Consider the following 11,977-nt stretch of genomic DNA (forward strand, 5'->3'; position numbering starts at 1 on the left):
CCGAGGCTGCCGAGGCCGCCGAGAATGGAAAGGCCGAGGCTGCCGGAGATGGGAAGGCCGAGCAAGCCGAGGAAGCCGAGCAAGCCGAACAAGCAGGCGACAGACGGCTGACCCCTCACGCTCCCGGGAAACTCACCAGGGAGGTCGACCTGGGGACAGATAGGTCTTCTGAATCTTCGGGGGTCTCCAAGGCCCCCCCTCTGCCCATCTTCAGCTCCACTACAGCGGAGCTACGAGACAGGCGTCCGCCATCTTTCGGGCATGCGCAAGTATAGAAGATCTTCAGGTTTCTGCTGGAATAATGGAAATCTTCCATTAAGGGATCAACGTCTTTCTTGCTGGATTTCAACCAGAGCAGAAAGATTCCTTTTTATAACAGGCTTAGCCAAAGATTGCTTAACCAAGACCTGGTTCCTCAATCAAGGGCTCTATTTTGCATTGTCTAGCCTTTATCAGCAATTTTTCATGCCTATCTCCAGCACTGCACAAGTGGACCACTCACAAAATATACCAATGCAAGATTGTGTCCAAAGAGTTAAGGCAGATGGAAGCTGATGCTTAAAAGAATTGTCAAAGTCACATTGATCTTGGTTCTTTGTTTGGGATCCCAGAGATCATGGGGTGTATTCAGATAGATTCCATAGAACCTTTTTCTCTGTTGGCAACATTCTTGTAAAAATACAAGAACGTACATGCTGTTGAATGCGAAAGACCAATAAATCCTCACAGTATGAACTCAGCATTTTTTCTGATTATGTTAAGGATGGAATCATAACAGATATAAAGAGCATATCAAGAAAAGGCTATAGCTTCATCCCAATAAAAATCAATTCAGGTAGTCAGTGAATGAAGGCCCGAGCTTAAAAATATAAAAATCCTTTGGGCTTTTTGGAAGTAAACCCATCAGCAGCTGGTTTGATGCATAATATTTTAAGCACCATTGAAAATAATGAACTAGAGTAGAATACTGTAAAGGAGTTCCAACTAAGAGCCACTGTATATAAATATGTCCATGCTGTATCTCACAGCTATGATTTATTCTTGAATATAAACTACCATGTTATTTATTCCACAAATAAGAAACATCTTTAGAATTGTAGAATGTATTTAGAATTAAATTATACTATATGAAATCAATGTCATTTTCTCTCAGTATAAAACATCTGTATCCAAAATTATGCTAAAGGCTTTGTGCACAATAAGATGGTTAGTATATTATACATTTTATGAAGCCTTCATGTCTCGTCCACTTCAAAAGATATCCACAAAGTGCTGAGATCATTTCTGAGAAAGAGGAATAACACAATCTTGAGTTCTAAAGTCTCAAAAGCTCCCATTCCTATTTTTTTTACTGTGCTGCTTGCAAAACGTTTAGAACTTTTGAACTGCATTTCAGAATTGTTTAAGTCACTATAAACTAACGTAAGCATATCTGATGGGCCTTTTCAGACTCTCAATCATTTTCAACATGCCAAAAGTCGTCACAACATTTTATGCACATTGAAGCAATAGCATAGGTATGGGACCTGTCTAAGGAATTTTTGAGCCAATATGTCTCAACAGTGAAATTTCAGGATGACCTTTGTAATGATCAAAGACCCTTTGCAGAGAGCCAGTTCAAAACAATTGTGTTCTTCATAACACTGGACAGAGCAATGACAAATAAAACAGATTTGTTAGTTTGAATAAAGTAGTTTTTATGTTTTCTGAGCCACAGTCATCCATCCATCTATTCAATGTCAACAACTGATGATGGTTTGTATGTAACTACAGAAGTTCTGGTTAAGAAGAATGATAGTGATTTGTCAAACATTTCTCCTAAGTAATTGCTGTTGTGCTGATCATTACAGAAATTTGATTCTGTTAAGAAAAAAAGGTGGCAGAAAATCATTTATTTCTTTAGTACTATTTTTTACTAGTATCTCCACACATTTTTGGTTAAATACATAATACCTTCAATAATGAAAACCAAAATAGATACCGGGAAAAATTAGAAAATATTAACATTACTGGTAAATTAACTAATAAGCTTGCTCAATGTCTGTTTAAAACATGGAGTCACATAAGAATCTGTTAATGCTGACTATGTTTCCTTTTAGTCCTGTACTAATATATCCTTTATTTTTTCACCATAAACAAAAAAAGTAAGATGTTTGGAAAGGATTATATTATATGAAAGAATTTTGTAGAACTTCTACTTTTCTAATTAAAGTTGAATTTTGAGAGGTATTAAGAACTGAATTAATTGAGACTTTTTTTAAAAGGGGCGGGGTTAATCAAGGCAATAGATCACTTATAAAATCTGAATGTGTGCTTATTATATATTATGAAAGTACAAATGTATATTCTTCAAAAATTTATAAGATGATAATACACTCAAAAATTGGAAATGCGGAGTTTATGAAAGTGGTATGTGAATTCCATTTTGAGAAGAAATACTAGAAGGAGAATGGAAATGAGTGTGCAAAAATGTATTCCTAGGTTACCCTTAAGTAACTTTATAGGAAATCTACTGAGAGACTTTACATCATTATCACTTCATTTTGTGCAGTATAGGATTATTGTTTACTTTTTGTGTTTTATTGGTTACTATCAGGGCTTTTTTTCTCGGAGAAAAGGTGGCGGAACTCAAACCTGGCCACACCCTCATCAAACCCTAGGACCGCCCCTTTAGAGAACAGGAATGCAAGTAAAATTTGGGAGGGGCTATTTCCGGTGTGGGAGGGGCTATTTCCGGTGCGGCCGGCCCGGAAAAAGGTGCCGGAACGCCGTTCCGCCGCGTTCCGGCTGAAAAAAAGCCCTGGTTACTATTGTGAGCTGCCCAAGATTTATTGTATATAAGATGAATGGCCATACGTCTATTAAATAAATAAATTCCAATGAATGTTTCATACCTAACAAAAACAATTAATATTTTCTGGTAAGAATATAATTCCGAAAAATAAGACATTATCAATACTTTTGGTAATGGCTGTTAATAACTCTAACCCTAAATTTTAAAAAAGAAATCAACTATCTGTATGACATAAAAATGCAACAGCTGTGAATGATACAATGTTTGTGAAATAAAATACATGGAAATGGAACCTTGATTTTTCTAAAATGTTGAAAATTAATTGATTCAAATTAGTGAAATGTTACTACTGGGAAATGTTAACATGAAGTAAAAGTATTTTTTTTTAAAGATTACTGAGTCAGTAAATAGTATTTGAAAATATGCCATCTTACAATTGTTGGTTTTGTCTTCCCTGTCAACGCTGCAAATACTGTATATTCTTGCTTTGACAATATGCGGAACTGTCTGGTATTTTTATAGTTAAATCAGGCAACAGTGAAAGGGGAGGAGAATAAGGAAAGCCCGGGAAAAAGAAACCGGAAGTAAATCACATCTTCCAAGTTAATTGGAAGATGTGAACCGTGACCCCAAAATAGGGGAGGGAAAAATGCCTGGAATGTAATGCAACGGAAAAGAATCTCAGATCTAAGCATTTCCACCATGCCGTACTGACATCTCTGTAACCTTAATAAATGCTTTTAGGAGAAAGAAAAATATGCCTGAAAGTCCTTTTAAGTGTTTCGTTAATCAGACACATGACATCCCCTTTTGTAGCATATAACTAAGAGGTTAAGGTTCTCTAACTAAATTCCATTCTGAACAGAAGTTCTTGAAAGGCCCAAGTTTGAGTTATCTTATCATGGAGATGAACAATTAGGTTTCCTCTGAACTTTGAAACAGCAGAGAGAGATGGCTTGGATAATGATCCATGCAACCTCCTAAAGTAGCAAAGAACATTTTGTTCTACCCAAAAAGCGTTATCCACTAAAGGTCAAAGCAGTAATACCTGCCCAGCCCTAGCATCTGTGATATATCTTTTCTACTCCAGAACTGAAAAGACATTTGACAATAAGAGAGTTAAGTACCATGGTCCTTAAGCAATTTTGGGCAGCAGCTTCCAACTGTGTGTTTCTTTCAGGAGGGGAGAATCTGTCCGTTTATCTGATTTCTGAGGCTTTCCTGAGTACACACTACAAGTTTATTGTGATCTGTAAAAAAAAATAAGGATATTAGGGCATATTGCCATAATTATCACATTTAATACATGTAAGCAATTCTCATTCATTCGAAGCACCATGTAGAATTATTTTTGGAAAGGTCTGGTTTATGCATCTCGAAAAGCCATCTAATCATTAGAAATACTATAAGATATTTCATATCCATACAACAGTGCATGTTTCATGTATTATTCAGCCTTAAGATCAGTGTTGTATTTGCTACCATTGCCTGAAAGCATTCTGTATGCTTTTAGAAAATGAAGCCTTGGAAAATAATGGGCCTGGTAGAGGGTGGGAAAGATACTACCTAAAATTGCTGAGCACTGTGTTAAAGAGGTTATGTACTTTCTATTCCCTGTTAACAGTGTAACTTACCTTTGGCTAAGGTAAGTGGGCTAGAACAGAATACAATACAAATACAATACAAATCTAACTGCTTTATTTTCATGACCTTTATCAAATAATTTCAACAATATCAACAATATGTTATAAGTACTGTAGAAGGATGCAAATGGCCGACACTCATGCTGTCATTGCAGTTTGTAGAATATGCACATGGCTGACATGTGAAGAAACGCGAGTTACAGTTATCTGGTTTATATAAATAGAAGAGGTCTGTGTTGTTCAATTCCATTTTTTAGCTTTTGCTGTAATGAACATTGATAGATGTTGCAAACCAATCTCTAAGACTGCAGGTTACTGTCCCACGAGAATGCACTGAAAAGGGAATATAGCTGAGTATTTTAAAGACTCTTACTTTCAGAAGTTGTGGCATTTATCCTGTCCATTTCCCCCCCCCCGGAGTCATATGTCTTTGAAGCAGCACAATATTAAAGGCTAAAGGAAATTTAGGTGCAGAAGGAAAGCAGTATCTGTAATAACACTGAACATATGAAGTATTGACTTAATATTTAGGGCACATGAAGATTTATAGTTTTTGGAGGGTAAATATTTATCTTTCAGATCTATGTATTGATTTACACTGAGATGAAAATCAACATTTACTTATTATACCCATTTCAATCTAGAAATCCTAGCTACATTATGGAAGTGTGATACTCCTGCATTCTTACAGTTTTTAAACTGCATAACGAGTGAGAAAATGCATAGATTAAAAAAACCTATTACAACTTTTCCATTGGTGATTTTAAGATAATATATTGTTCCTTAAATAAAATATCATCCCTGTTCTAGAAAAAGAGTTTTGAAAAGATCAGTAACTGGGCAAATGAGGGCTGGAGCAACCATTCTATTCAAATTTTTCAGTTGAAAAGTACAGCACAGTAGACGGAGAAGTCTGGGTCTTATAGACAGACTTGTGAAATGTGATTCATGTTCCCTCACCTTTTTTCCTAAAGCTAGTAGTTTGCTGTGAGTTGACTCCCTTATTGTTAAAAGGCAAATGTATTGTGAAACAGGCTGTAATTTTCCAAGATGCATGGTAAAAATGACCTGCGTTTATCTCCATTTTGTGGAAATCCTATGTGTGAAGCACATCAGTTTCACTATGAATTAGCCAAACTCTTCCAAGTTGGTCCATCTCTCATCTGTCCAAGAGATACAGTACTGATAGAAGAGAATATTTGTAGCTTAGGGTTGAACTGTGAGCTCCTTGGTGCTCTCTGAGCTTGGTACTTATACTCTGAGGTACAGTTTGTGCATATCTGAGGCAGGCAGGAAAAAAATACATACTGTATGCTTTAATGAAGTGCATTTGTAAAAGCACAATAACAATCTTATGTAGAAAAAAAGAGAAGTATAAATATTACAATGATATACTAAAGTAGAACATTTCTCTCTTGCATTCTTACAGGTGGCCTTGCACTGGCCCAGGTCCTATTTTTTTATGTGAAATACCTCGTACTTTTTGGTGTTCCAGCACTTGTTATTCGCATGGATGGACTCAAGCCTCCCGATTTACCTCGTTGTGTAAGCACCATGTACAGTTTTTCTGGAATGTGGAGGTTAGCTTTATTTGATTGCTGATGTTTATTATGCAAGCCTTTTTTATGAAATAACAGTTGGGTGCTACGGTAGTCTTTGCATATTGCATACAGTAGTCATTACAATTGCCTTCTCTTTTTAGAATAATTTTCTATTTAATAATCACTATCACCTAATGCATAGAAAAAGTCAAACCTGCCATTGGGATGTTCTTGACTAACTGACACTGATCTGATAATTACTGTATTTCCCTATTCAGTTGTTTCTGAAATATGATTCACTTTCCATTATTGTCCCCTTGAAAAAAGCACTTTGTCTAAAAAATTCATAAAGTCGGTTAAATAACATTTTATTAGGCAATCCCATAGGAACAGTACTGAGGATAATTTCTTCTGTGTCAAGTTAAAAGTGATGGTCTCTACATGTAATGAAGTAACTAGAGTCACTTTGAAGGTGTAAAAGTTTGATTGATTTCAGTGCACTTTTGGGTTTCCATTCTTTTAGAAGGTTATTTTTGCTATTGTGGATGACATATATAATCTACTTTTGCTGTCTAGAGAAAGGGGCTAACCTATGAAATGAACATATTTAGTCTGTTCTTGATAGTGTGGATTTAGCAGCTATTCCCAGGAATGTTTTATATCATCAACACTGTTTGTCAATTACATTGTCCTCCAGATGGCATCAAGCTTTCCACCATATGTGTATGATTGCTAACCTCCTTGTAATCAGCCATACGATGGAATTGTTTTTTAAAACTGTTTTAGAGCTTTGGCTGGTACAACGTCAATGGGCTCATTGCAAGATGTCCATAAGGTAACCTAAATTAACATGACAAAAATAGCTTTCATACATAAAATTAAAACCTATTTGTTCTCATATTAATCAGTTGGATATCTCTGGGAAACCTGGAAGCAAAGCAAAGGCATCGGTTTATTGCTTTCTTTATTTTATATAATGTTCTCCATAATGGTTTGATGCCATTTTATAGTTGAATCCCTGTTATTTAGGGAAGAATGAGTTCAGTTACATAATACTCTGTTATCCTGAGATTTGAAGGAAAAACCAGATCTAGAAACACTTGTTTCAAGCTAATAGAAAGGAAATTATAGGGAAGTTATTCTAAATTTCAGGAAACAGTTGAAAGCCTTAGTTTATCATTCTTTGGGGGGAGGGAGAAATTGTATATTGTGGTTTAGCTTTTACGTCATCATCATGTTAGTGGCTCATGTTTATTTTAAGAGAGTGTTGCTATTTGAGCTAATATCAGATTTGTACATTTTATTCTTGGTAACTATTATTATTATTATTATTATTATTATTATTATTATTATTATTATTATTATTATTATTATTATTATTATTATTATTATTATTATTATTATTATTATTATTATTATTATTATTATTATTATTTTCTTCATTGTGCCTTTCATACTTTTCTAGTTTATTTTGCTTATTTATTTATAACCGACCTTTATTATTTTTACAAATAACTCACGGTGGTAAACACATACAATAAAGCCAACACAGTGCTAGGCTGCATTAATAGAGGGATAGAATCAAGATCACGTGAAGTGTTAATAGCACTTTACAATGCTTTGGTAAGGCCACACTTGGAATACTGCATCCAATTTTGGTCACCACGATGTAAAAAAGATGTTAAGACTCTAGAAAGAGTACAGAGAAGAGCAACAAAGATGATTAGGGGACTGTAGGCTAAAACATATAAGGAACGATTGCTGGAATTAGGTATGTCTAGTTTAATGAAGAGAAGGACGAGGGGGGACATGATAGCAGTGTTTCAATATTTCAGGGGTTGCCACAAAGAAGAGGGAGTCAAGCTATTCTCCAAAGCGCCTGAAGGCAGGACAAGAAGCAACGGGTGGAAACTAATCAAGGAGAGAAGCAACCTAGAACTAAGGAGAAACTTCCTGACAGTTAAAACAATTAATCAGTGGAACAACCTGTCTCCAGAAGCGGTGAATGCTCCAATACTGGAAGTTTTTAAGAAGAGACTGGACGACCATTTGTCTGAAATGAAATAGGGTTTCCAGCCTGAGCAGGGGGTTAGACTAGAAGACCTCCAAGGTCCCTTTCAATTCTATTATTATTATTATTATTATTATTATTATTATTATTATTATTATTATTATTATTATTATTATTATTATTATTATTATTATTATTATTCCTCCTCCTCCTCCTCCTCCTCCTACTCCTACTCCTCCTCCTCTTTTTCTCCAGAACAACAGTCCTGTGAGGTGAATTGGGCTAAGAGAGAGTGATTGGCCCAAAGTCACCCAGCTAGTTTTCATGGCTAAGGCAGGACTTGAACTCATAGTCTCCCATTTTCTAGCCTGGTGCCTTAATCACCAGACCAAAATGCTACTAGATTGAACACAAAAATGCTAAACTGGGAAGGTGAGAATGAGAATAAAGAGACTTGACATCTCTTTGAGCTCTTTTTCTTATTTATTTTCTTTCTATTTTGAACAATGGGAAATAATTTATTTGGACTAGCTCTCAGGCTGGTGCAGATGGCTGTCTGGGTTGGGAGTGTGATGTAGAACAGTTTTCATTTCCCCTTTCAGTTATCACCATCCAATGTCCAACTGACACTGGATTTTCCTATTTGAGGATGGAATCTTCCCTCTAATCCTGGGTCTCCATGAATCACAGGATTGCTGCCCAAATAAGCCAGTTTTTCAAATTGTATTTGAGCACTTGGCCTCTGCATCCTAGGCAAGAAGAAACTGCATGCATTCAAAGTGCACTACAATTCAAACAAGCTTTTCAATAATTAATCAGCAATATTAAAATCTAGTAACAAATAACCACTTTTCAGTGGGACTGCATCTAGTTCTGATTTAGAAAGAGATGCTACCTGACAGGGATGTGCAATGGAAAGAACAGATGTTTTAAGAGTTGCAGAGAAGTGGTACATTTAGATTCCTGTTCACTCTAAAAACATGTTTTTAAATTAGTTTTGAATACTGCACAACCCTGCTAATAAGATGATTAATGCTTTCAAATGTAAATATAAATTATCAAACCTGGGAAGAGTATCCTTATCCTCAAAAATAAATATACTGCCTCAGACCAGACACACTCTCTCTGAGCCCTAAGAATCAGGCAATGGCAAACCACTTTCGAAATCTTGCCAAGAAAACTGTGAGGAACAGTCTAGGTCAGGGCTTTTCAACCTTTTCACCCATTGTACCACTTTTAGGATAGGGCAATATCCGAGTACCAGCAGTTGCCTAGCAAGGTGTCAAAAACTTGATGACCAAAAAAAAAAAAAAAGGAAAAAAGTGATGAAGTACAGGTAGCCCTCAACTTACAACAGTTCGCTTAGTGACTGTTCGAAGTTACAATGGCACTGAAAAAAGTGCCCCCCAAGCCACAGCTGAGCAAGACACCTGCCCGGTGGCGCTCTTCCTCCTGTCTGAGGTTTTCATTGTTGTGAGCATTTCTGTTGAGGATTGGCAGCGGGGGTGGGTGGCGGGTGTTTGGTTTTATTCCCCCCGTCTGCTGGGTGGTTGCAGCAGGTTTTGGTCACTTCACATGACCCTGGGACACTGTAACCGTTATAAATATGAATCAGTTGCCAAGCATCTGAATGTAAATCACAAGACCCTGGAGATGCTGCAACATTCCAGCTGATCGGCGCTTCTTCAGGGCTCAGCAGAAGCACCAGGATCAGCACCGAGCTCCAGCTGGAGCCTGGCGCTGATCCTGGCGCTTCCACTGAGCCCTGACAGCCCTGCAGCTCCAGCCATCTCTCGCTCAGGCTTGTGCGGTGCTGCCACCGGTTCAACTCATTCCCCTCCCCCAGTACCACTTTTCTAGGATGGTCGCGTACCACCTGCCAGGTGCCAATGTACCACAGGTGGTACCCGTACCACTGGTTGAAAAGCCCTGGTCTAGGTGATCACCATGAGTAAAAAATTGACTCGAAGAAGTTAATAACACAAATTAAAATTACAAGTATATAATGGACATAAAATAATCATTTAACAGCTACCAAAGACCCAGAGTGATTTACAACTGATCTCAATAACAAGGTACACATTCAGGGGAAATGACATGTTGACAGCAGAAGCATCTTTAAAAGAGCTTCTCATGCAGAACTTAATAACTGGACATATACATAACATATCGTAATGAAAGAAAACACCATATCTCTAGTATCTGTTCAACTTTTTGCATTTTGGATAGCCTGCGACCACACCATATTCAGCCTTGATTATCACTTGCTGTGGTACCTAATATGAACAGAGACAGGAAGGAAGGAAAAATTGAATGCTGTGTTTATTCTCTCTTACATAGGAGCTTTGGGATATTAGATGCTGTTCATAAAAAGTAATGAACATGTTTATGGATTTAAAATAAATTACAAGAAGATTCCATGAAAATATGAAATAGTTCATCTATTGCGAGTGGAAAGATATTATTGAGTCATTCAAAACGATGCTGTTTCAGATAATAATTAATGTAAGTTCACTGCCTTGAGTTATTTATATAAAATAAAAGCAGAATATAAATAAATAAAAACAATTGGGTTGCAACCATAATAAAATGTGATTGGGGATGGGGGCACGACTATGTGTCATTACTGAAAAAATATTTCTAATAACATGCAGCCATTTCACCCAACTTGACATCAAGTTGCTTGGGAATTTAGGAAACTTTATTTCAGCACATCTGAAGATGTCAGATTGAGGAAAGCAAATTTACAGCTTTGCCGATTTTAATCAGTGGCGAATTCATTGACTGTTAGACTTTTGAGAGCGAGAGGTAAAGATAGCAAAAAACGGTTTTAAAAGCCATGACACGATCCTTTTTGGGATTGGAAAGATTGTTTTCTGTTTCATGCTTGGAATTAGGCTAGCTAGACTGAGTATTGGAGCTTCGTTACAGGGTTTTAAGCTGCTTTACTTCTTTTTCTGTAAAGCCTGGGGACAAGCTGTTTTTAATTCCACTGTGGCATGGTAACGGGCGTGGAAAGGAGCCATTTCCATTCTGAGTTTAGATCATCCTTCTCTGATTCCTTTTGTAACCATAGTAAAGGTGATATTGATTTTTTTTTCTGGGTTCAACGTCTCAATTTCTGCAACTTTCAGAAGATTAAGGATATCTTCTGTCATCCCATACCATTTTTTTCTCCCTATCAATCTGTAAAAAGGGGGAGATTTTGATGGGGAAAATGCCTTGTTGCAGAATGTTGGTAGTTTTTGCAGGAGTCACTCAGAACTATCAATGATGGTGAAATTTAGCAGCTCCAGAAGGTTAAACAATAATGAGCCAAAACAACATGATATTGTTTCTATTTCCCTTTAAGATTATTATGGGAAAACTAATAAAGGGGAAAATTGTTTTTATCCTTTCATTTTTCCTCCCCCTCCCCTTTTTAAAGAAACACATGAAATAATACATTCTGGAAGACAGTATAATTAGAGTTCCCAACAATGTTCCCATTTGAATTAAATTCTTCTTTATGTCATTCTCAATTATATTTGTGTAATTATTTCAGCAGAAAGTAATTTCTACCAATCTTTCCTTTGATTGCCCAATAACTAACTGAACTCAGTCCATGAATAGATTAAGTCTTACACTCGGTTCTCATGAGCATGAGAGTTTTTCTTCCCTTTGTACAATCCCAACTGGAAATTGCCACCCTGCAGACATAAATTTATTTGGAAGGATGCACATCAAAAGAAACTTTGAGCCGATAGTGGATGATTTATTTAATTATTTATTTGCATGCCTGTAGGGTTAGTAATATTTGAGCTCCATCACTACTTTTATAAAATATTTCTGTGTGCTTTCCCTGCCAGCTATTAATGTATTCATTCTTCTGATATTATAAATTGAAAAGCAGAACTATAAATTGATCTATAACTGGTTTGGCTGGCAGAGCATGAAAGATGATTTCAAAATGTGAGAAGCAAAAGTATGAAACATTTAGCTACACAGA

The 11,977-nt window shown here is 36.5% G+C and overlaps 1 protein-coding gene across 1 annotated transcript in view; it reads left to right on the top strand.

Annotated features, from left to right (window-relative positions):
- Positions 1 to 6,017, top strand: part of HHAT (hedgehog acyltransferase) — a gene marked incomplete at its 3' end in the record, with an annotated part of 58,519 nt that extends 52,502 nt beyond the window's left edge. Inside the window, exon 7 of the mRNA XM_015814788.1 lies at positions 5,867 to 6,017. Within this exon, the coding sequence (XP_015670274.1) occupies positions 5,867 to 6,017 (151 nt within the window). The remainder of the gene's footprint in view (positions 1 to 5,866) is intronic.
- Between the last annotated feature and the right edge of the window lie 5,960 nt (positions 6,018 to 11,977).

This window comes from Protobothrops mucrosquamatus, unplaced genomic scaffold (assembly GCF_001527695.2).
Source record: "Protobothrops mucrosquamatus isolate PMUCROS unplaced genomic scaffold, P.Mucros_1.0 scaffold285, whole genome shotgun sequence".
Lineage (NCBI taxonomy): Eukaryota > Metazoa > Chordata > Lepidosauria > Squamata > Viperidae > Protobothrops > Protobothrops mucrosquamatus.